Here is a 26,736-nt window from a genome sequence, read left to right as displayed (position 1 = left end):
TCAGTTATCTGGTTTCAGTGGAGTTCTCCGCTGGGACCGTCTCAGAGGGACACGCTGGCTGCTCTGTTTCCTTGCTGGGGATTCTACTTTCCACTCACGTGGCAGGGATGGGCTGGAACAAAGGAAGCGGAACAACCATTTATTTTAAAGCACTTTACCAGTCCTTCTCACTGTGATTCCTGTTTCAGACCTGTGTTGGACTTACGGTTTCTCTGGTGATGTCAAACAGATAATATCTCTCGGCTCATCCTCAGTCAAGGCCTCTTTCTTCTCTGCAAATAATACATATATTTTAATATTTTAAAAAATGCCACAGATTTGATCATTTGGGGGTTCTTCCCCCCCTCAACTTAGAATCACAACGATAACTTGCCTGGAGGTGAAGTGGGTGTCTGTGTCAAGCTGATGTAACTGACCCCAGCACCAAAAGTCAAGTCATTAATGGTCTCTGAAAGAAAAAGCACGTATTAGCAGTCAGCTTGTGACACAGCCAGAGGGCAAGGCATGCTGTAGTAGAACACTTAAGTGTAAGTATATCCAGTTAATAGCAAGCTCATACACATCTCTCTATTCCAGCCCAGCAGATCTCAGTGTCTCCTGTCCAGCCACAAAACGATGTGCTGAATCTGATGGGCCATCTGTGCACATCAGCTTCAATCTCCAGACTTAGAGCCTTCCTTGTATGTGGAGGAAATGAATTTAAATACGGGACCTCAGTCAGGCGCCTCCTTGTCCTACTTACGTGGGAGAGGCACACCTTCCACTGAGGCTTTGCCATCTTTCACGTGTTAGATTCAGACCAGTTGCTTTGCCTAGTCAAGGCAGAATATGGGGCCCCTGCAGACTGACAAAGGGCCTGGACAGCCCTTCCATAAGGAACTGCCTGCAGCCAGGAAAAAGGAATCACTTTACAAGGAAGCTGGGTAGAATTTAGCTTGCCTGAATAGGCCATAGTTGTCAGCTGTCTCTTTTCTGTCATTTCTCTCAGGAGAGATGTCACAATATTCAGATTTTACTTTACTCAACACTCTGTTTTATGCTCATGTTTCCTAGAACCTTTCACAAGGAATTAAGGTAGAGAGTGCTTTATAGGGCAGGAGATGGAAATGCTGCTAAAAGGACTTCTCTCTCCAGACTAACTGGGTTTGCTCTTTAACTACTTCCCTGTCCTGGAAGGGAATCACTGAAGCTTGTAGTGGAAATCCAACTAAATCTATCTGCCTTAGTTGGCCTCTGCATCTCCCAAGACCGACCTGCAAGTGTCCTCAGACTTTGTGCAGTGTGTGCTTTAACAAGTTACCTTGGTTCAGGAGAAGTTTATGTGAAAGGAAGGAAGGAAATGGTAAAGAACTGTCATCAGGTAGGGCTTTCCATACAATCAAAGGTGGTATCTTCACAGTTTATGTACCACAGTGAAGCAATCTACACTTGCCCAGACCCACTTAGCCATTCTCAAAGTAACGAGCAGGAGTTGAGAAGGAGAGCCAAAGACAGCAGAGGAGAGAGTGACAGCCAGAACAGTTGAATAAGGTAGAGGGAAGAGGCAGCTGTTCTTAACTTCAAGTACAAAATGGTTTGCAAAGAACTGCATCTCCAATAGTTTCAGAATGATCTATCAGAGAAATAAAAATGTTTTATTTTGATTGTCTATCAGCCTGCAAGACCCAGCGCCACCATGCAGATGGCTCAACACACGCTAACTGAAGTGATGATACTGCTCTGCACAGTTTGTCTCCCTGCTGAAGGACACATGCTGCCTCGAAGCAAAGTAGGAATTCAGCCCTGGTACCACTGCAGATTAATGTTCTTCCTCCTTCTTCACCATATGGCGCTTAAGAGAAACAGCCGTGCAAGCTTCCAGACAGGGATATGGCGCTTAAAGGTTTCTGCTCTCTAAAAACATGCTCCCATTTTTTTTTTTTTTTTGCACAAAGATCATTGCTTGCTGCTCAGGCAGCAGAGAGAAACACCAAGGCAGACAAACTTAGCCAAACAGTGGAGCATATAGGGAAGAGAAGGGTCACATTTTCCAGTGAATGCACATCACTGCCGCTGGTTTGCGCCTGCCTGCTCGTGAATGTCAGGTATTTGCAGACTGCCACAGAGCTGACTGCCTTATTGGCTACATGTCGTTTGCTCTCCTGTGTGCGTGCAGGTCCGGTGTTTGCACAGATACAGGCAAAGAGTGCGGTCAGACACCTATGCTTCTGGAGCATCGACCCCTCCCTGCAACAATTCACAACCTGTCAGAGCTAACCGATACTCCCAGCTTAACTGGAGCGCTCTCCAGAGTGCGTGAGGGTGTTTATCACACTCACAATTCGCACTACAATGGAGATGCCCTAAAGGAGTTCGGCAGCGAACTCACATAAACGAAGGGAATCTACTGCTGGAACTTGGCTCCATTTGCGTTTTACTATGACTGCCTCTTGTGCTTGCAGAAGGTGACACTGCAGAATGCTGTGGGGCTGTCAGAAAGCATTCCAATAAAACCTAACTTTTGAAGGTCAGGTTTTGTGAAATGACAATTCAGCTGCAGTGGTCATAAGCACAGCTGAGTCTCACAATTTGTGTATTAGAGATTCCTCTCTGTGTATTTTTACTTTAATTTCCACTGCACAGTAAAAAATCCAAATCATTCCTTCTCCAGTGCTCAGTCCAGTTCTTTCTTAACGTAGAACACACACACACATGACTATGCAGGTTATTAATCCCACTTGAGCAGATCTCTGTGTTCTCTTGCAATTCTCACAGCTCACTGCCTGCTCTAGAAGCAGGTCATAGCTTACCTGACATCCTTTGTGGAAACAACAGGAACCCCTTATCTTAGAGCTGAAAAGGACCAGACCTTGAGTATTTTCCTCTGCAGCAGGGTGCTGTAATTCAGTCTAAAAATGCTAAGCTATGCTTCCAGAGTTAAGCAGAGCAAATGTCTCAATTCAACAGAATCTTGCACACTTCGGGTAACACATGCTATTAAGGAACCATGACAACATGCCTTCTTGGCACCCCAGAGCTGATGAAGGAAGAAAGGGCAGTAGCTCTGTTACTTCAGCAGCCCAAAATAAAAGCTCTCCTGCACTGACTCAATACTATAATACCCTGTGACATGTAAATGGAGACTGTATTGGACTGTCCTTTCCTATGTACATCGTTCACCTGAGACCTTCGTTTCAGAATGGTTCTTATATACTACAACCATTTAGATAAATACATAATCTATAGCTATCAATGACTAATTTTCTCTGCTCTTTAGGGGAGCCATGCATTGCTACCTCTATCAGAGAATGAGTGCTCAGCCCAGTTTGGAGAGGGTTTCTTTGGGTTATACTTACGTTCTGGTGTGCTGATTGCACGGCCCACCACAGAAACATTTTCACCGGTAGACTGTTGATTCAGGCTTTGAAAGGATGCTAGAATTAAGAACAGAAATGGATTCACTTAAGAGACCTCAAGGGTCTGACAATCAAGCTGTGTCAACTAGATCTAGTCCAGTGCCAGGTCAGTTTGCAGCAAGCTTCCTACCTTGCTTGCTGACAGCTGTGCTTGATGGAAGTGATACAGCCGATAAACTTCCTCCAACACTCTTAGTGCGTTGCTTGCTTCTGGCTTCCATTGCTTTCCTGGCAGAGTTCAGGATGGCAAGCGTGCTCAAGGATGCTGGCCTACAGGGCAAACCACGACAGAAACAGTAAAGAGATATTCTTCTGCAAGCCCAGATGAGATACATGCAATGAGGAGAGAGACCTGTCCCCTTCCCAATCCCTTATAATCTTAAACACCAAATGTAATGGAGAAGATTGTGCTCCAACACTGGTGACTTTCATACCGTTAAGTAAGGAGTGGATAAGCAAAGCAATAGCCCTGCAGAATATCATAACCGGTAATATAAACAGAAATGCATACCTGCAACCAAGTAACGGCTGTTTCAGGACATCATCACTAGGTGTAGTCAACTCAGAAGGCACAGAGGAAGGACTTGATCCAGGTGGCAAGGACGGTGTCCCACTTACAGGAGACTGAGCATTATTATTCCAGACACCAGAAGGTACAGCCGTCTCCAAAGATGGTGGTTGCTACAGAAAACAGGAGAAAAGATCATATGTCTAACAACGGATTCAAGTGTAGAAAACCCTAGATACAAGGTGCTTAGACCTACATGCTGTGTGATTAAGAACTGCCCTTTGTGTGACGGACATAAAGGGGTGCTAGGGAGAAAGAATTTATTGGACGAAACTTTAACAAGAAGCAAGTAGGAAGTTTTGATGGGATACATAGGTCCTAGTTTAGAGGTCTATATATAGGTGGTCTTTTAAAGTCAGCAGAGAGAGAAAGGTACTTCCAGAGTAGAAGTCATCTCATCTTAAGGTAGGTATCTAAAATAGTTCAGGACAATTGACCTGAGCACATACTTATTTCTTTACATGGACTTTAAAAGAAGATCTGCATCACTAGGACAGATCTAAGTTTCCACTTTGTGTACACCTAAAGTCAGACAAAATGAACTCTTTTCTTTTTGACCTGATCATCTTTATCACCCTGAGAACAGAGCGCAGTACAACATATAAGCACAGCTAGCGGCGAATTAGACTTAGTTCTCCCTTTAAATTGAATTCTTTTTACGTTAGTTGTTTCCTGCTTCTCTTTGCCTAATGCATGGTGTTTGTCGTCATTCTAAGCTTATTAAATGACTGAAACCAAAGCTTCTGTCAGCAAATGTGAAGAGGCATGAGAACATTACATAGCCATTCTGTTAAGAGTGCTGTGATAAAGTCCACAGACATACAGAGTCTGGGTGCTATGTGTATACAAACTTTAGCAGGGGAAACAGTACGTGTACAGAGTTAACGGCACCAACAACCTCTGCCCCCGCTGCCGAGACCTGCTCTTGGTCTGACTCCTTCTCCCTGGCCAGCTGCTCTTCATATTTCTTCATATCGTACTCCAGCTCGGCTGCCAGCTGCTTGTCCACCGCAAAGAAGTCTTTGATTTCATTTCGGTAATCTTGCATCATTTCCTGGAGCAATAAGGAATGTTTAAACTCTTTCAGAAATCTCTCCTGACTACTGATTCATGTCTCCATTCAGATCACAGCTGCTTAAGTGCAAAAGGAAATACCAGTTGGTAGAGCAGAGGTGTTTTTAACAGACTAAGAGTTTTGAATCCAATTTGTACTTCAGAACATGAAAAAGCTTTCCAGCATTCAAGCTTTCTGCCCACATTCCACTGAGGAGGCTCACATGTAACACACTGCGAGATCCTTATCTAAAATCCCTCCACCTCCCACATTATTTAACACAGTGGCAGTGTCACAACATCATATGCCTTCTAAACTTCCTTCTAAGGCGGCTGTTCATTCCATTGCTGATTGCACATCTAATACATTAACTTGAGAAAAAAAAAAAACAAAAAACGACAAGAAAACACTTCCCCTTACCCGTAGGTAGTTCATAAGGTCCCTAAGAGCTGGGCTCCTCTTCTGCTCCATCAAAGATTTCAGTGACGTGATTATTGGGATGATATTTTCTATGAAGTTCTTCTTTTGAACCTTTGTTTGAACAAGGCATGAAGAGTTACATGATGCAATAAAGGAGAAACCACTCCGTGGTTAGATGAATGACCTAAGTGAAAGGAGTTATCACTCCACAGCAAAGGAATTACCGCAATTAAGCCTGCTCTCATGCCTCAAGCATGTACATAGGCTTTTAACCTAAGTGGAAGCTTTTAAGATACATCACTAAGTCAGTCAGTTCTCTCACTGAAAGCAAATTGCCAAAAGGTGCACCAAAAAACATTGTTACGCTCAAACGCTTTACCAATAAAAGATCTGTGGAACAAATTTAGCCTAGCATAGCTTCACTGACTTCAAAGCAAATGCATTTCTAATCACTCCAACTAACCCCTCAAGTACCAGTATCCCTCACAAATCTAGCTGTAACGTCTTCATTTACAACACATGGTGCTTCCACAGGTGCCCTCAGATCAGAATGGACCTACAGACAGAGTCTGAGTAACAGCCTACAGGCACAGTATGTCATTGGCATTGGTATGCTGCTTGGATAGTTTTTGCCCAAGTTTCTCTGTCACAGAAAGGTAAAATTCCTCCGAGGATCATGGCCAGCCCTCCTCCCACACCAGATCAAGTGCCATTCACCTGGGAGATGAGCTTTTTTTGTGCCACCTGCATGACAGCATTGGCCATTGCCATTTCATCTTCATCAGGCTGAATGTCTTCATCAGGTTTTGATCTCATAGTTGATAGCTTGATTTCTTTGCAGCTAAGGACTGCAAATGTATCCGAGAGCAGCTCATTGGCTTCCAAGTCCAATGGAAGGACCTTATCCACAAAGCATGCTGGAACACACAGGGAAGAAATAAGAAGTATTTTACTGGAAACAGCAGTGCCAGTAAAGACAGGAAGAGAACACGGCTGGATTGAGAGGCTAGTGGTTTTATATAGACATCAGTTCTTTGTTTGACGTATTTTTAAAGACAGACCCTTACCTAGGATGCTGTGGCTGATCTTTGTTGTAATGCTGAACCTCTGCTCATCTGTAAAGTGGTCTAGCAGGAACCTGTAGATACGCATCCTTTTTTCTTTGTTATCTTTTCCCTTCAGAGAGAAGAGATTCTTTGCCCTGTGGTAGAGCAAGACATTTTACAAGGGCCAAGCCACATTATATGAATTCATAGAAATAATAAGACTTTAAATCAGAAAGGAATAGTTGAATGTCACTTTCAAGACCCATAAATCTGTCAGGATACCACATACTCCCACAAATTACATGCAGAAGTCCTCCCAGAAGTGTCATGGGGAAGGCAGGACATTCTTAATTTAACACTGTTTCCCCTAGCTGTTTCCCCCCTACTGCATACATAATTATAAATGCCACAAGCGCTTTGCTGCAACCAAAAGCTGCACAGCCAGACAGCCCATCATTTAGCAATAAGGAGATAAATGTGCTCAACTGACCGCACACTCTGGGGGAACCTGTTGTACTTCTCGTGTTTCTCATAGCTATTGAAATGGAAAATGCACTCAATGAAGTGTTGGGAGAACATTACTGGATTCCTCTTCAGCAAGAGATGCACCAAGCAGAACTCTCCAAACCTGGAAAGGAGGAAAAGGAAGAACTTATCATCCGTCAGCTTCTAAAAGCCACCCCTGAAACACAGCGTAGGGTTACAAGCCGTAAAGTGGGAGGATGGTTTTCCTCTGCTAAGTCTTCCTCAATACCATGTTTAATTCTTGCCCAGCTCCAGCTGGGCCCAAACAAGGCTATCAGTTTATTGACTTTAAGCCTTTTTTCATCCAGAAAGAGATAGATGTTTTCAGCGTCCACAATACTACTTCACTTTTTTGCCATTCAACAGAGACAGAAATAAATTTGAACTTGAATTCAGGCACAACACTTTCATTACTTAAATAACTTAAGTTGTATTGTGGCTGAGACACTTACAGTACTTTGCAAAAAGTGAATCACCAAAAGTCCTGCAAGAGGTGCAAGTCAATCCCAGACTTGAAGAATGTGTTTTTGTCTGGATGCAGTCACTGAATGCAGATGCAAAGAAAAAGGCTCCCAAAGAAATAGCACTGTGTTCCTTAGCTAAAGCTCTAGGAACGTGATGTTGCAATGTCACCATCTACTGGAAAGACATTTTTACATATTAAAAAGTCACTGAAGAGAAAAGAAAGTGTGAATATGTGCTAGTACGCAATGACAGGTTGATGGCCTTGGAAACACCAATATTCAGATGGACTGTTCCAGGTAGAAAGAAGTAGCAAACTGTCCAAGCCTCCTTGCATCCAGCATCCCTGTACGATCTACCATCCTTAGAGGAACCTGCCCCCCTCTCATTTCTTATGTTAACACAGCAACTTGAGACTTTGAAACTACAAAAACTTCATAAACATGCACTTAAAACCAGTTTGCATAATTCCTCTTACATGTCAAAGTAATACAAAATGTAGTAGATGGTTTAAAAAGGCAAGGCATGCCATGTAAGAAAAAAGAGACTATTTAATCCTATTCTTAAAACAAGACCAGTACTCAAGACAGAACCTATTAGAAAACCATGAGGACGATTTCCTAAAGGCTTGTTTCAAAAAGTCTTTTTTTTTCTGGGTAACTAGGAGTCAAAAATAGAGCAGAGCTGCATGTTTTGAAGACATCCAAGAACACACAGCTTGCTACTTCAAATTACTTTGAAAGAGGTTCTCCACTCCTTTGCTACCATTGCAGACCCTAGAGCATGAACAACTATCATTGAAGAGGTTAATGAGAGAATCATCTGCTCTCTTGCTGAAATATTTCTCTGCATGCTGAAGGTGCAAGACTGAAGCTGGTTTTAAGTACATCTCTGATCTTCAACTACTTTATTTTACAGATGAGTATTTTACCTGGCAATATCTGGATTTGGATCCACCAAGACGCTGACGAAACGGAAGAAGAGACAGTCTTTCCATTTCACAAACTCCTCCTGTAAGAAATCAGCGGACAATAAATTCTCAGCCTGAATCACGAAAAACCTAGTGTAAACCTTGAGACTGCAGTCGTGACAATATCTGAATGTACATCAGGCAAATGAGCAAGCCATACAACTTCAGCTGGAGGTACGCAAAACAAACCTTGACAAGACAATGTTTTGGAGGATGCTTTAAACAGCATAAAATCCACAGCAGCGAGCATCTAGGTTTACCACAGGTATCAGTAAAAAAGTAGAAACATAAAAAATCTGTTCTCCCATCCCAAGGCACACATGCTCTTCAACACTGTTCTCAGAGCCAAATGCACTCCAGATCTGCCTTGGTTGGCTTCATATGAACATTGGGAGGGTAAACATCTTGAGCCTCTCAACATTTACATCTTTAGAACAATAAGGAGAGACAGGAGGACAAAAAGGTGCCTGTGCTGCTTGTTATATTCATTCATAGAGGAGTGACACTGAAGGGAATTCAAAGAAACAAAGAGAAGACAAGAAAAGAAGTAACCACTGACTAAAACTAATCTCATTATACAACTGTGTCCTCAATACGATTTCTGCCTAGCTAGCGAAAAAAAGCAGTAACAAAATACATAGTTTAAAGTCTTCTTGATTAAGTGTAGATTAATCAAGGTATAAGCAATATACCCACTAGACAGGTTGCCAGTATTCAGCACAACAGAGGTACTTGAAGCGGGCTGTCAGATACATGCTTAGGACCTTTATTTACCTGCAGAAGGTTGGTAAGCAGGATCAGCGTCTGCTTACGAATGAAGGAATTTGGGTCCTTCAGACACAACGAAATGTTGGGTACGTATCTGTCCACCATGGATGTGTAGCGGACACATAGATCACACATAACGATGACAACATTATTGCGAACAGCCACATCATGCGATACCTCCAGTTCTCGAGCTAGAGCTGCAATGCATTTCTTTGCCAGATCTTCATGCTGTAAACATAATTTACCTGTGAAACAGGGATGAGTCTGTCAGTGCTGTGAATATATTCTTCTTCCTAACCACCACAGCCCCACTTACTGCCTCCTTTGGGTCCAGTACAAGCCAAGAAAGGAATCAGGAAGTAAACAGAGGAATAAACAAGAAACACATGCTGAAACTTGATGAGCAATCAGCACGATCTCTCAAAGAAATGATACTTCAAGGAGTTCTTCCAAACTCCTCTTAGTCCTACAGTGTGGGTCTCTATGCCAAATTCCCTCCTTCACAATGAACTATTTCTGTGTACAGGGTATTATTCAAAGCAGCTAAAAAGAACAGCCCCAGCTGTCATAGGCATAGCAGGGAGACACCCACCTCTAAGAGCATCACTAAACCAACTTAAAATAAAATAGCCTGCATTCTAACATGACTTCTCCCTAACTGTTTCTAAGCTCTGTACAAAAGTATCAAGCTTCCCAAAGCAGTTAAAGAAAGAAAAATACTGTCTATCTGCAAGAGAAGAGACTTGTCACTAATCATAGAGGTACTACAAAACCAGAACTTTCACTTAGTACTCTCCATAATATGGAAGATACAGACCGAAATACTGGAGATACAGATTGACCAGGCTTCTCTCAAAGAAGCTCTTCATTCGTGCTGAGAAGAACAAGTAACTACGTGCAGTCATTCTGTTCTAAACTGCACCAAAAGCACCAAGTTTTCTTCCTCCTTTGTTGAGTACCTTACCACATATAAGTTGATCCTTCAGCCAGACAGCGACCAACTCCGAGTACAAGGACAGTACAATTCTGAAGGACATTGCTAATTATTGATCACTATTAATGTGTTAACCACCTTGAGAAGCAGTCACAGAGATAGCAGTATTTTTATGGTTTGTGCAACTGGTAACCATGGATATTTGCCTTGCTAAAAGCTATGAGCTGAGGCAATGCAAACATGGAGCACTGTGGCTATCCATTACAACTGACACAGCTTTTGAGTGGAACTTTAACCAGGAAGGGTGGGAAGTGGATACGTGAGGGCATGCTTCTGCTGCAGGATGGCACTTACCTAGAGTAATGAATGCATGAGCTCTGACCACCGGAGGCATGGCTGATCCTCTGAATTGGGACAGTGGCTGAGAAGCTGGAATTTCCTCACCATATGGAGAGCTGGACACTAGGAAAGAACAGGGCAGAGATGAAAACATGCTTTTCTGGTAAACAGTGTTGTCTGTAAATTTAAAATTAAAGGCAGTAAGGAGAGCGCCTCACATTGGTCCTCGTTGACAGAAGCAGCCAGAATGGACTGAATCAAAAGAAAGATGTGTTTCTCCACTTTGGCTGGACACAGCTGTGCAGCCTCACCCAAGATGAAGAGGTGTCTCACCTACAGAGGAGAAGCAACACTGCAGTCAACAGACAATGGCTGAACTGCAAATTAAGTCGGCAGGAGTTGGTATGGTAGTTCTCCGAAACCAACTTAAAATTCCTTCAATCCTTTCAAGAAGACAGTGGCTAGAGAACAGAAGGGTGAAGATTTGAAACAGAAATGGGGGGGGGGGGGTGTTTAATATGCTATAACCTGCACACATCTACTAGTAATACTGAAATATTCCTCAAAGCATTCTATGCGTTTCATAGACTTATTTCCCAAACGGCTCATCCAAGAAATATGAGTGGAAAAGCAAAGAAAAAACACGTAATTTTATTAAAAATACATGGGGTATCATATCCTTAAAGCAACTGCTGATGTATAAACTGTTGTATGCTCCCAGGCCCATAAATACAAGATTTCATTACAAGCTCACACACAAGGCATGCATATCAGTGTTTTTCTACATAACAGTTACTGGTGTGAACTTTAAGGAGCACCAGTTTCAAGTACACCTGCATCCTGTGACCAATCTGTGAACGGGAACCAAACTTACCAAAAGGTCTTCTTGCAGCTGCTCTGTTCCATCCTCTTTAAGGACTATATCTGAAATATAGCTTTCACAGGTGGATACTAAATCGCCACACACCTGGTTGAGCAGCTCCTGTTCCATAATCAAACAAAAATAATTTGGCAATTTATTAATAAAACAAAATGTAGCTGTAGTATCTGTCCACATACAAATCCCTAATCTGAAAGTCCTTATATGCTTTTAATAATCTAGATCCTATTGAAATCGATCAGACAGTGACTTAGAGCTTTAAAAATTCTTCCTGCACATCAAAGGATGTGAGTGTCAAAACAGCTTGGAGAATCTGTTTTTTAATGATCCACAGGCCTAAGTTTACTTCATTATAGAAATCACACAAATTTAAACAAAAAGGATTTAGGCAACTGTTCCATGTATATCCAACACATTTGAAGTTGTCTGTGTGCGTTTTTAAATGTTGTTTGTACATTCAAATGAATTCCAAGGGGTGGAGGGGAAACAAAAAAAGCTAATTGTCTACCAGATTGTGAGGAAAATAAAGCATCATTTCTCTTTTGCTACCATCTAAAACGGGTAACATAAGAAACCAAATACATATATGTATGGCAGCTAAGCTGATGGAAGTGCTAAAGTGACCAACGTACAGGAACATCTGCATTTGGTTGTAAGCCAGCATATACTGTGATGAATATAACTACAAGAGAGGATTTTCTGACTGTCAGTTTAAAAAAAGACAGAAATCCTCAATCCACCCTGGCTTCTGAAGTACAGAGTGTGCAGTTTTGCATACTATTTACTAAACTTTATTGGAATGCCTATTATAAAATAGCTGTCATCAATACTGAAAGAGAAATATAACACATACACAAAGAGAAACCTTTAGCAAGAGAGACCTGCATCAGTTTTAGCTTCTTTGCAACTGTGCTCAGGCCAAGATCTCTATTTTACCAGCAAAAGATAGCCCACCTTCTCACTACAGAAGTGGAACAAAGCTATGGCATAAAACAAATGAGGGCAGAGAAGAGAAATGTGCAAATGATGCGTTATTAACATCCTGTCTGGTCCCATGAAAGAGGTCTAGAAAATATGTGTATCTACAGCAGCTCTGATATAGAATAATCAGAGCTTACTGTATAAATCTATAGCTTTGAACTGGACCATGCCTGAGAAATACCTGTTATCATAAAGGCACAGCAATAGGTCTCCTTTAGGTAAACTTTGACAGAAGGCAAATGCAAGGTATTTCAGATGGGGAAAAAAAATTATTCTGAAGAAAAAACATTTCTTACAAGTCCATCCTTAGCTACAGGCTGCTCTCCAGCACAACTGCAGCAAAGCAAGGAAAAGAGCTAAGCAGAACAGACTCAAGTTGCTGGCGTCAGATCCTCTTTGTTTAGTGAGCTAGTCAACCAACGGACTGGAGGCAGAAGCTGCCTTCAAGAGACAGCCCTCCTAAGTGTGAAAAGAGCTATTTTAAAAGATGTATTTTTAAGTCACACCTGTGCCTCCTCCAGCACATCTGTATACGCATGGCAGAGCTTCTGCAAAGTTTCTACAGCTGGGCTAATCACCTCCAAGGGACACTGAGACTCTCTCAGCCAGCACTTGATATTATCTGCAAAGGAGATCACACACATAAAATGAGCATTTTCTAAGCTTATCAACTGCTTATGGAGAAGAACTAACTGTTAAGATGGGAGGCATGAACCCTGCCTTCTCCTTCGCAGTTTCTGAGGGCCACTCACCCATCAGTCTTTGACAGGTGCTTTTAGGGAGGTGCTTTGCAACATGGCCGATGACACACAGTATATGTCCCGTAGTATCAGTGCTCATGTTCTGCTGCCTGAAAAATAGTAGAGCAGACAAACTAACATTAACACTAAGGAACATCACCAAACCACAGCAGAAAAATCCTTTCATCTGGGATATGCGTTAAGGCAGACCTGTCAAACCAAATGAAAACTCAAAAAGCTTAAGGTAAGAGTTGGTTACCACACAAATCTGCGGGCCATTACTTGCCTCCTAGCTGCAGAACCAATTGCCTGAATGATTAGACTGTAACCTAAGCAGATAAACAGCACTCTGCCTGTGGAAGGACAGAAAGTGCTCACTTGCTTTGTTCCTCCTTTTCATGCACATCTCTCTTGCAGAGTGGAGGACGGAGTTCAAAGCACACATATACCTGCTGACATTGTCCCAGGATTCAATGACCTTGGAAAAATCCAGCTTGGGTGAAGAACCTGCCACCTTAGCAAGCAACATCCAAGCCGGTACAGCATGCTCTGTTTCCACATGGGACATGACATTACTGATGAAAGTGGAGGTGAACTTGTTCTGTCTGGACCACATATGAAAAGCTTTGTTCAAGTAACGGCTACAAGGAAGACAGAAAACAAAAGTAAGTTACAGCAGGAGTAAACAAAACACTTGGTCTTAGATACTGGCAATAAAATCCAACATCCCTATCCAGGATACACTGGGCAACACAACAAAGCTGCTATCACTTGGCCTGTCCACTACTCAGAATACGTCAGAATTTCTACTACATATTTTACTAGCAATATTTTCAGTCTCTCAGTTCATAATCCTGACGCACTACAGACCTGGCATACAAGCATGGATGTAGTGCTGTGTGTGACTAAGATAGAAGGTCCAGGTGATACCCTGACAAATCAAGAAAATATAAATTCAGCAACCTGTAACAAAGACTTTCCAGTAGTTGTTTTTTAATACCCATAATGGGACAGCTGCTCACTTTTCTATTTAACCCTAGCTACCTACTTCATGTTGAAAGAGTTCTGAGATTTATTAAGCTGCAAGGTACTCTAAGGTCATGAAGAAGAAGGTGCCATGAATCTGCAAACTATGTTATAAAATAGCCCAAATTAGAACACTGACAGTTTCACAGATTGGCAAGGTAGCACAACCAGTATCTCATTTGCTATTTCTGAGCAATTATGCCCTGTTGACTAATAAACATACAGCTGTCTTTAATCAATGTTGTGTCCTTGTCATACTGTGTGTCATCCCATTTCTTCTGCGTCTTCCCACAGCATTCTGCAAAAGGCAGAATAATTCTATTTGTCGTAAGGCAAGTAACATACTGAACATCAGAATTAATAAAAGGCGATGTTCTCCTTTCTTTATATATCCTCTCTTACTTCTGTCATCAGAACACCTCCATTTGACTTAAATATTCATGCTGCTATCAACACATCAAGAACAGCATGCAACACCTCCTGTATTATGAACACTCAAGTTCAGAGAGAGAGCACAGGTAACAAGAAGAGCAAGTGAAAATACTCAACACAAAGGAAAACTGCACTCTTCTCACCAACGGCCAGCTTGTCCATGCTTGACAGCTCCTCTGTCCCAGGAACTGGCAGAGCAACACAAGCACCTCACAACATGATAGTGTTCATCTCTAGCAGCAATATGCACTCATAATGTCCATTTCAACAGGAAATTCAAACAGCTTAACCCCTCCCCAATAAATTTAGTTTCTTGTCCTTGCACAATATACGGTACGTGTATTTAAACAATATGTAACCTGTGACACCTAATGGTCTGTGGCCACACAGTGAATGAGAGGGCTGAGAGTATAAACTCATACTCTTATCTTAGTCCTCCAGTCAATAGGCAATTTCCTCCCATAAAGGAAAAGTTGCATATTCTACCAAATTCTGGATTTTGTCCCTGAATGCTAACATAGTAAAGGCAATAAAAATATCCGATGCATTGGACAAAGGCTGTTATGGAAAAGCCATCAGAGCCCACAATGAAGGGAAAAATGCACTTACTTCAGCTCCTGGCTTTCTGAAGTCAAGAGGGTAAGGAGATCCCACGCCAGAGCCTGCTCTCCATCTTCACTCCTGATTTTATTATAATACTTTATATGTTGCAACAAGAGCTGGTCAAGGCAATCCAAGGCCTTTTCTTGCACAGAACTTTCAGTGTCCATCACAAGAGGCACCACTCCATTTAACCAGGCCTTCTGCACTAGAACATTATCGTACTGAGACTGAGAGAAACGAACGTTGTATTAGAAACGTTTTTAAATCGTTATAGAACTCTGTATGCATGGGTAAGATGAGCAAAGGCCTAGCAGCCTCCAGATTCAGCTACTAACTTCGAAAATAAATTTTAATAAACCCCAGCATACCGCTCAGCTTGCACAGCAATGTGGCAGCACATGGGACAAGAGAACTTGTATCTCCCTGACATCACAAGGTATTTGATCATATCTATGATCAAGCTACCTGATGCTTCTGCTAAAGTACTGTAATACTTTGTTTTTGAAACCCTATAAATAATTATAAAAGTATCACAATAAAGCTGTACAGCAGATGATTTAACACTAAAAAAAAAAAGCTTTGCTTAATATAAACCCTATGCTCCAAGCCTAAGTTACTAGCCCTTTGTGAATAAATAGGAAAGATAGAAAAATATTACAATGCTATCATCTACATATTACATCTCAGTAAAGTGATTCAGATTTTTTTTTAACTTGAGAAGGCCAGCAACATAAACATTTCCTCCCTGGCATATAAATCAACAGCCAGGAAAAGAAATGTTTCCAACGGTTGGAAGCATCTTACATAAATCACAAGTATGTATAAGAATGAATCACGACTTCCAATCCAAAAGGTAATAAAAAAATTAAAGCACAGTCATGAAATGAAATTCACTGAATGAACAACTGATGTGTATCAGATTTGGCTGTTTCCTCCTTCTTTTAACCCACAGTTTGGTCATCGCAGGTCTGCATAAGAATCATGATATATTTTTCCTCACCGCAAGGAGCTCTGTTAGAGACTGCAAGGCCTGCTTCCGCACAGAAACAGCAGGGTCCCGGCAACGATCTTGAAGAGTAGACAAATCTTCTGCAGTACAAGGGATCACTTTGTGCTTCAGGATATTCATAAAAACCTAGAAGTCAAATACCAGCATACCTTTGTTGGGAATACAGGCCATGCACATTGGGTAGCAAATCAAAAATACAATCTAGCCCCTACCAACGTTAAGCAGAGATTAATTTATCTTGCCGAGAGTGAAACATCACATTAACACTTTATGAGTACTGGGCACAACCAGAGATGTGGAGTGAAACAGAAAGCATCTGTTCAGTTGTTCTGATTTTATAACAGCGTTTGGACAGAGAGAAGAACTGGGGTTGTTCAGCCTGGAAAAGAGAAGCCTCTGGGGAGACCTTATTGCAGCCTTTCAGTACTTAAAGGGGGCCTACAAAAAAATGAGGACAGACTTTTCAGCAGGGCCTGTAGCGATAGGACAAAGGGTAATGGTTTTAAACTAAAAGAGGGTAGATTTAGACTAGATATAAGGAAGAAATTTTTGACAATGAGGGTGGTGAAACCCTGGCCCAGGTTGCCCAGAGAGGTGGTAGATGCCCCATCCCTGGAAACATTCCAGGTCAGGTTGGACAGGGTTCTGAGCAACCTGCTCTAGTTGAAGATGTCCCTGATCTTTGCAGGGGTTTGGTCTAGATGACCTTTGAAGGTCCCCTCCAACCCAAAGATTCTATGACTCTTGTATGAACCACGTCTTTTACCCGGTAATATGGAAGACAGGATTTTTAATTTTTTTTTTTTTTTAAATCAAAAAGCATCAAAACAATTGTAAAGCCTTAACTTGAGAAGCTCAAATCAGTGTGTGAACTGAGGAGGAAGAATTGGAGTGAAGAGGACTAACACAGGAAGGCAGTCAACAGCAGATGCGTGTTTTTTAAAATGATGAAATTTTCATTGAAACATATCTCTTTAAAAGCTAATGACTTCATTAAAAAAATTGAGCAAAAAGCAAAGCAATGCATACCTCAAAAAGAGGCTGGATATAACCTAACCTCTTTGTTAACAAGGTCAAAACAAACTAAGCAGCTAATATGCTTCAGTTTATAAGGAAGTTGCTTAATTGAAATGCCTATTGACATTTGAAAAGAGCCTCTCTTTCTAAATGACGGAATAAGAGAATGCTGACAAGAGTACTAGAAAAATTTTCCATCATCATGCTTGCATTATTTGCTTATTGGGAATTAGCAAGCAAGACCTTTTTAAGGCCTTTAGGCACTCTGCAGGAAGAGCAAGCAGCTACAGGTAGGCAAAGTTACACAGAGTTTGCTACAGTACTATGGCCTAGTTATTTATTTTAACAGCATTCTGGGTAATCACTGAGAAGAGGGAAGCATGCAAAAAACACCGTACCTGCACAGCAGATTTCCTCACATTGGTTTTCTCATCTCCGGCTCTCAGTCTCAGCATGGCCATGACTTCTTTTCCTATCCAAAACCGTGGTAAAAAGAAATTACCCACACCACCATTTAGCAGCACTAAGCCACTAAACACTGTGCAGCAGCAAGGAGGAATACAGCTCTGAACTCAACTGAGAAATTCGCTGCCTGAGACATTCGGAGCGCAAGAGAGGAGGACTGAACAAAGCACAATAAAAAAACTACCCAAAATAATTGAGAGTGAGGTATAAGCCAGAGGGGAAAAACAACCAACCAACCAACCAACCATTTTTCCAAGTTCTTTCATTTGAAAATATATCGTAGGACTTGTCACAAAAAAATGTGATCTACCAAATTATTTGATACATGCGGAAAAGTAAAATAAATCTGTGTTTCTGACCTATTTATTTTTCTACATGAAAGCTGTCAGGCTACCTTCACAATTTGAAAGCTCATCAGGTGAATCATACACAGTTCTAACAAAAGTCTGTAGCACAGGTAACCCTGCCATCTGTGGGAAAAGCATGTTGAAGGCAGACCACAGACAAATGGATCCAATGCAGACCCAAGATAAGTTAACAGACTTGTATGCAGAGAGCTCAGAATGCCTACAGCCTTTAGCGAGTTTTCCCTCAGGGCTCCACACAGTATCAAGCATTAATATATGGACTGCTGTGTTTTACAGAGGAGAAATTACTGCATTTATGAACTGACTTGAATTCCTGAAGGCTACAGAATGGCAGCTGCAAAGAAGAACCCAAGAGTCTACAAGGAAACCGGAATACATCTCTCCTCCCGGAACATCATGTTAGGCCTCATACTTATTTCTGCACATTCTCAGGAAAAATACATAATCGAGATGATAGTTTATTAAATGACACATAAATGAATACAGAGAGCCACAATCAACTATTTCTCACCTTTTGAATCATTCAGATGGACTCTTGGCAAGCAGGCAATACTGATTTCAAACATTTTATCATTGCTTTTAAGGTTTCTATTTATTGCTGATCGTTAGATTTCCAATAGCATTAAGTAAGATTTCCCAAATATATGCCAAATTTGAAGATCAGTTACTTAGAGAGATTCACGTGGCTATCCACTCTGTTGCCGTTAAGAAATAGGATTAGTCACAGGAAACTAATCAAAAGTAGTTTGAAAATAAATTTTTACCAAAGGAAGCAAAAGTACTTTGATCTGCGCTTTCTTAGTGGGCAGCTAACTGCAATCGCATCTTCCAGCTGAGAACAGCTTGACAGAAAAAGCACAAGATCTTTTTATTGCAAGATTTTGCCATTAAAATAGTCCAGTTCTTGTGAAGGTGAATAAAATAACCACACTTTGCCAACTGGCATTGATTTTACTCACAGTGACATAGAGAAGAGAAAAAAACCCCAACCATCAAACCACGAACCAAACAAAAAACCTGCGTTCTAAATGGCTGAGAACTATCAAGGGAACATAATGTTTATATACTGTTGGGCAGTGGTAATTCTGCAATGCATATGTCACCCTGCAGATTATCTCTACCCTTCTTATCTTTGCCCTTGTGCATGTAGCATGTTCTGACTATCCTCAGCTAAGATTTATTTTGCTTCTAAAGTATGAGCTGTTTGGTCTTCATAGAAGTGCAAAATTAGCACAGGCATAAGCCAAACACAGGCGTGTGCCAGACAGCTTTGCTAATGCACCTTGACTGACTCGGCGAGCCCTGTATTTCAGCTATCCTCTTGAGCTCCAGACAGTCCTTTTTCATCCAATCCTTTTCTTAATTTGTTTTGCCAAGTGCCAAGTGTATGCTCAGCTGGGTATCAGATACAAAACCAGGCATCCTCTGCCACAAGGAGTCTGCAACTAAACAGGGAATACACAAACCTTAAGTGGCCTGGAGGACATTTCTATCTGAGAGAGCAGATTAAGGAAATTTATCAGCAAAATGTTTTAAAAGAAAGCTTTCAATGGAGAAGATTGGAGCCTGGCTCATGGAGATAGGGAGAGAGATCCCATGTGAAGAGCAGCATGAGACGTGTAACAAAGACACAAATGCAGGATGTGAACCAAGCAGCGAATTGAATTGCCAGCAGTTCAAGAGAGGTGAACTGCAAGAACTGAGAGCAAAGATACTGGCAGAAGCCTAAAGGTTAGGAAGAAAAGCTTTTACACAGAAGAGGAAAAGAGGAAGAGATTCAAAGAAGGAACATTGTGGCCACAAAAGCCAACTTACTTGCTGATTTCATGCTATCAACAAATTAGAACTAGCTGCTTGCCATTCTGCTTCAGTCCGTTTAACCTCACGCTTTGCTTTCAACTCCAGCCAATACCTGATGCTGCCGAGAAGTGAATTCTTCCCTACATAAGAGTGCTAGCCAAAGGTGCTGTGTTTCATGTAGGAAAAACATAGTAGTTCTTGGTGCACTGGAGCACGAGATTTAATTACTCTTAAATTTATGGAGTTACAAGTATTATATCCCACATCAATTACCATCCTTTTAGGAAAGAATAAATTACCTGCTTTTCGATAAGTGTTGCCACCACATTAGTGCAAACAAACATCAGTATTTCAAGATTAAATGTATTGTCCAGACCTGAGTGGAAATAGTACTTCTTTATGGCTGGCACTTCCACCCCCTTCATCACCCATAAGTGTTTTTTTAACAGCTCTACAGTAAGATCTCTCCACTTTCTTTGAAAAATGGACAATGAATACACCTCAGAAGGTCTAATTTCAATTAAGGTTTTGAAAAGTTATCTGAAAAGGTTAGTATAATTTTGACGTACCGTCAAGCACAGCAGTATCACTGCTGTCTGTCAACTCAATAGTTTTGAAACTGTGTAAGGTCCTCAGTGGATGGTTGGACACAGCTGAAAGAAGAGTTAAAAGTTTAAGAATAAAAAAGGCACGTGTTCTCCCAGCAAGATGGTTCACTGCTAAATAGAGAGCCTCATGCATGCCCTAGGTTTAACAGATATGCACATTTTTAGAAAATGGCATGCCAAGAAAAGCCTGCGACTTACTATAAGAGAATGACTCTATACCTTCTGCGCTGACTGTCAATCTCGCAGTGTTTGTGTTTGCTTCCAAGACTGTATGGTCAGAGGCTGCCAAAAAGAAATAAAAAAAGAAATTAAATGAAGTATTTTAATTCTGGATATTCTGTCATTCCAAATGTTTTCAGCCAAGTAATCTAACCGTAGGATGCTATGTGCATACTTCTGAATTGTGCCATCTGGCCTTTACCACACCTAAGGGAGTTCAGAATGCCAATCACGAACAAAACAACTTAGCAGAAGCAAAAGGCAAGTCAAGATTTAAATCAACTGTCAGACAAGAATTAACTTTTTTTTTCTCCAATGAACAATTTCAGTTGTCTGTAAATATCCTTCAAAGGTACCTCATGGAGGAATCTACTTAGAACCGATATACAAGAATAAATCCCTTCCAAATAGAAGGCTTCAGGAGTAACAAGACTCATGTATTATGACACAATACACAAGGACACTATGTGCAGATTTTTAAGTTCCTGACAACTAGTTCTCCCATCTCTCAGTAATGATTCCCCAGAAAGTTCAAGAAATATTTTCACTATCTAATTTATACATAATACTTACAGCTTTGTAGTAAGTCCTGTATACTCTCCAAAGTAGCAGCAGCTTTCATGTCGAGACAGTGGGCAAAGCTGCTTAAAGCTTTGCTACGGACCACGGGTGCTCTGTCCGAACATCGGCCCAATACCATGACCTGTACTAAAAACTTATGCCGTAGAAACTTCTGATGATCCAGGGACAAGGAGCTGTCCAAGTTCCTCTCGGGCACATCCAACAAAGCTAATGCTACATCAAGAGCAAACACTCTATAAGCAACCTGTTTGTAAGAAAAAGCACACAAGGTGCTCTGTTAACGTAAGCGAAGACACAGGCATTGCCTACTCCGTTTACCCGTTTTTAGGTACCAGCACTAACAACGACACTATTCAGTACTGATATTGAACCCTTCATCTTCAAAATACTGCTGTCCCTGAACCCTGTAACATCAAGGAGATGTACTTACTTTAGCATTGCGTGAGTATTTATAAAGCCAGGCGATGAAGTCAGCAAACTCTACACAAGGGAGTTTATTCAGCAAACCCACCAAGGCCTGTGCAGCATGTGTGCGATAATCAGCTTTATCTGGGACCTAAAAAGCAAGGGCAATTGCATGGTATGGTATTGCTCTCCTCTAGAAGTCAGAATGGCATTTCAGGGCTTAAAATAAGCGTTTTTTTATTTAACGAGGCGATACAATCACATTCAGCAAGGACTGGGAGAACAATCACAGCTTCCTGGTCACTACTTCAGCACTCACCCACAATCACACAATTCCCCAAGGCAAAGGTGGAGCTCAGAGTAAATCCAGAGGCAGTATTTCTACATGTCAGTCTTCAGATAGTTAGCTAGGCAAAGAGCTCTCATAACCCTCGTTTTCCTCCACCAAAACAGTGGTAAAAGCAACTGCAAATTTTGGAAAAGTCAAAAGTAGGGTACAACCAATTGTGAATGAGAGGGGAAGTGTTCAGCCGCAGTATTCTAGGGTGTGATGCTATTTTTAAGATGTCTGAAAACTCCGATAAAGATCAACACAAAACGCAATCAGGCTGCCAAGAAATTGGCAAATGATTAAAATCTTTTCATTCCTTACAGAACATTGTGAAAATGGATTTCTTAACTATTACAGATACTGCAATGTATCCACATGTGAGTTCTTCAGCTTAAGATGCAACAAAGCTTAGCATACCTTGGTACAGATATGTTGCAGCAATATTCGAAGAACAGGAAAAACAACTTCTTTCAGCTCATCTACTAGAGAACTGCACAGAAGGAAAACAAGCAGATTTTAAGAAGGCTGGTTTTATAACGCAGCAAAAATCAAGTCAAGGACGTTCCTTTTGGAATGCATTTCAAAAGTCAGAAGAAGTACGCAGTCTGGAATCACGAGCGCTAGTGCAACAGCATATACTCAGAGAGCAGACCGACTTACTTTCTACATTAACCTGGCTTTACAGGCAGAAAACATTTCTTCCAATACCTTTCTACAAGTAGAAGGACAATATGAAAAGCTTCTTTATTCTCAGACTGCTTACTATATGTTGTCTGGGGATCTCTGCACAAACTACATTTTTCAACAACATGGATGCCCACACAGGGGGAATAATGAAGATAGGCAAAATATATCTTTAAGTAGGAGAAAGCAAAGAACTACGGAGAAATGAACTCTGTATTAATCTTTTATCTTCTTTACAATACTTTGTAGTACACCACAAGACCTGAAAAAGTGACACAAAGCAAAATACAAAAGGTAGGTCCCTTCCACTTGCTGCCACCTTTCTGCCAAACAGCACCTTCCTTCCCCTCCACCAGCAAGTTATTCCTATTACAGACATTTTAATTAAACCTCATCTGCACAAACAACTTCAAAGTCAGTGCCAGTTTGTCTCATCCCTTTATCAACTGAACAGTAAAGCAAAGGCATGCCAGAAGAAAGAGCAAGACACACCCAGGAAGGGTAGTGCCAGAGCTCTGTACTTCACCTGATGAATTTTATAGCCTGGTTCCTGGCAATGATCACCGCTGATGTGATTGCAAGGACTGTGTGTCTGGAACCTGCACCGCTTTCCAGCATAAGAATGACATTGAGGAGTCGCTGGAAGACATATCGAAGAATCTGGAAAGAAAAGGTCGTTTTCAGGTTCATTTCAGTAGCAACTGGAGCCCATGGATAAGCATTATGACCAGATTTATGAAATAATTCTGAACCAAAGAAACTCAGATCCAAATAATAGTTAGGAGTCAAAATATGACTCCTAGCAGAATAATTCAAAGAGGACCCGTTCATTAATATGCACAACATCTTTCCTAGCTGTGATGTTCTCATACCAGTTCAGCAAGGCCTAAGAAGGGCTTCCTGACATCAACAGATCCCCTCCAAAGCAGTGGACTTCCATTTAGCAGAAACGTTTGGAATTTGAAGAAATTAATCGGGTTTTTTGCATAGAAGACATATTAAACTAAATGCATGTTTTTACCACCATGTGCACTTGAACTTTTGGACCTTCCTCCCTGCCACGCTTTTGGGATCACAGCACACCTCACTATCCTGACATCCACTGAGCAGTCAAAGAGGAGAGGCAAGGAAGCTGAGGCGGGTCTGAGAAGGGGAGCTACTACATCTTCCCGATGTCACAAATGTCAATTCTGAAAAGCCTGTGCTGCACTGCGAAACTGAGGAGGCTCAAACACATAGGTCTAGGGCTGCCAAAGCTGGGCAGACACTCAGGTATACATCAGGTTAGCGTGTATTGAGCTCCAGGCTCTCCTGACTAGACAGCTGCTAATACCCTGGCTTGCTAGCTCAGAAGTAGCTGAGATGGGTTTACAGAGACTCGCAAACACAGTAGCACGGTCACACCCGAAGTTCAAAAGCTCCATCCACAGGAGCAGCACACAGATAAGTGGGAGATGACACAGTGTGCCTGACAATTTAACAAAATAAAAATGTAAAGCTGCAGACACATTTCTGGTAGAACTGGATGTTCCATAATGACAGAATATTCTCTGAATGAGAATCAGCCCTGCTTACCATCATCTGCGCATAACACTTCCCCATCATGCTTCACTGCTGCACAACCCAGTGCCACAGCACGCTACCAAGCAGTGCTGGAGCTCCACCTAGCAGGAAACAAGAAAATTCCAGGCAAATGTAGTAAGCTGGAATTCTCTTTTTTAAGATACAGAGATCTAACGCTACTGTAGCCATCCTCTGTTGTCGATTCATTTGCCACAAGAGTCACTAAAGCACAGAATTCAACGATCACAAAACGCATCATCATAAAAGTCTAAGTAAATAAGGAAGTAAAAAAAACCATCTTGCCTCTGACCCAGCAAACACATGCACACACACAAAAAGTAAAGCTAATGTAGCGAGTGAAAAACACGCAAGCAAAAATGACATGCAGACAGGGAAAGAAACAACTACTCCTTTTCAATACAGCAGTGAGAATGGTAAAGATTTTGTCCAACTTCTACCTTATCTTCTGTACCATGTAGAGGGGAACACAGTAATTGCAGCCCATGGTAGGCCAGCTCCGGAATGTACTTGGCTTCGTTAACTTTCCTAAGAAAAAGAAGACAGAGATGTCTTCATCTCTCATCAGAGAAACATTTGCTTATAACTATTACAACTAAATGTGCTCATTGACTGGAAAACATTCAATATTCACTAAATGTTGTTTACTGTTAGGTAGGTGGAACACGTTCTAATTATCTTTAGTGAAAGAAATCACTGCTTTCATTTTTGTATAAACAGGATAACACCAACACAAGCACTGAGCACTTTACTTGTCAAAAGCACTGTATAAACATTAAGAATTACTTGCTCACATTGCTGCTGAAAACTCGAATTTGTGTACTGCTGGCTCAAAGTTTGTCATTTCAACAAAGACCTGCAAGGAAAGAAAGCCAAGCTTAGCTAATTCCCATGAGGGGAAGATGACAGGTCTGCTTGGATGCTTGGGGGTCAGACCATAGAGAACTTGAGTCTAACTTTCAAATCACAGTACCTTCCCGGAAGCAGAACATAAGCAGACCCCCTCCCAAAGCCCAGAGGCTCAATACTGTGCATCTCCCTCCCGGGTATGGTGAGTGTTAAGCACTTCAGAACAAAACAGACACTGCCCGGCTGGCACTAACCAGCAAGTGCCAAGCACAAGAGACAGACATGGAGCAGGCACCCTGCTCCGAGATTTACACTGAGGACGGTCTAACCAAGGGACCAGTTTATGAAAGGACTGGGCTGCCATCACTCCCGTGGCTATGGAGTGTTCTGCATCCACCAAAATTTTGTGTTAGGGGACATAAGGTTCCTTGAGTTGAATCTTATTACCTGCAGGCAGTTCTGGACACACTGAGGTTTTTCTTTTAGGGAGAACTTAGGCAAAAGTCTTAAGAAGTTTTTCAAAAGAAGGAAGACTGAGTTGCGAACTTGAAGAAGATCATCCGTTGAAAAGTAAACATTTTCACAGTCCTCTTCCTCTTCTCCCGCCTCCTCTTCCAATATCTCTTCCATCTATATTGGTAGAAAAAAGAAATAGCACCATCCTGTCCCACAGTACTGGCTGATCTCTTTTGCACATTTCGGTGCTTCACAGAGTTCTCAGGGTAGTGCCAACACAACTTCACATCCAAAATTCTAAATCTTTTCTTTTAGATAAGTTAACGCATTTAACAATGGGGGAAAAAAACCCCCAACAGACAGAAAGATGAAAGTTGGATACAAAACCAGAAAGCTCCAACACGGCCTATATTCGTTTTGAAGGAGAAAGGCCATCAAAACTGAAAACAATTATCTGAATTCTAATCTAACAATTGGAGATTCACCTCAGGTTAATTCCCATTGTGCCTATGCCCTTCTTCCCTTGCTTGTCACAGCCCTGCAGCACCGATGTTCTCTCAGGATTTCTGATGCGTAATCCTCAGTTTCGTTAGAAAAAATAATCATATAAATGTTAGAACAAGCAGCTGAGTACAGCTAACCAGAGCATTTAGCCCTTAACTGCCTATCAATTAGTTCGCAAGGAAACTCAAATGCCGTTTGCAAGCTGGTCACATACTAACTTGAAGGTCTCTTGAAGAAGCTGATATAAATCAGTTTGTCCCTCTGCTACTGAGCTTTCCAACAATATGTCGCAGACAAATATTTTTTCTATATGTCAATAGCGAGGAAACTGCAGCTAATGTAGAATCATCAGACCTCTGAAATTCCTAATCATTGGTAGAGGATCAAGAGCACAGCTGAACTGCTGAATAAAAAGTTAAGAATTAAAAAAAGAGGTGGAAAAGCAGAAGAGTATCACACTGACCTAAAAGTAAAATAGCTTGCCAGCCGTGTGCTTATTAACAGAGATTTGTATCTGAAGAGATTACACAAACATCTTACATTGCCATTCCTGCACGGTTTTCCTTTCTTTCTATTTCTTCTTGCATTGGTCTGAGAGCTTTGAGCATGCACCTTCTTTCTTTTCCTCATCAGATCTGGTTCTTGAGGCCAACTTTTTGTCAGGGTGTGAAGACATTTATCAAACATCACTTGATGGAACAGCTGGTTAGCTACG

The 26,736-nt window shown here is 41.4% G+C and overlaps 1 protein-coding gene across 1 annotated transcript; it reads right to left on the bottom strand.

Annotated features, from left to right (window-relative positions):
* NCAPD3 (non-SMC condensin II complex subunit D3) lies at positions 1-26,736 on the bottom strand (the record flags this gene model as incomplete). The annotated part of the gene is made up of 32 exons (XM_082009863.1): positions 26,562-26,736; positions 25,509-25,691; positions 25,007-25,068; positions 24,653-24,740; positions 23,158-23,291; positions 22,365-22,437; positions 21,642-21,767; positions 21,203-21,455; positions 20,609-20,692; positions 20,372-20,455; positions 17,568-17,641; positions 16,144-16,278; positions 15,150-15,370; positions 13,532-13,723; positions 13,095-13,192; positions 12,849-12,964; positions 11,356-11,463; positions 10,700-10,814; positions 10,497-10,604; positions 9,215-9,453; positions 8,402-8,481; positions 6,974-7,111; positions 6,505-6,638; positions 6,155-6,354; positions 5,438-5,548; positions 4,862-5,017; positions 3,907-4,076; positions 3,526-3,665; positions 3,336-3,413; positions 374-448; positions 206-272; positions 1-112 (listed from the first exon to the last, which is right to left on the bottom strand). Exons 1-32 carry the CDS (start codon positions 26,706-26,708, stop codon positions 1-3), a joined length of 4,101 nt encoding a protein of 1,366 aa, XP_081865989.1. The 5' UTR covers positions 26,709-26,736.

The sequence above is a fragment of the Phaethon aethereus genome (assembly GCF_964289735.1).
Source record: "Phaethon aethereus genome assembly, chromosome: 23".
Taxonomy (NCBI): domain Eukaryota; kingdom Metazoa; phylum Chordata; class Aves; order Phaethontiformes; family Phaethontidae; genus Phaethon; species Phaethon aethereus.
This window is presented reverse-complemented; position numbering and strand designations above follow the sequence as displayed.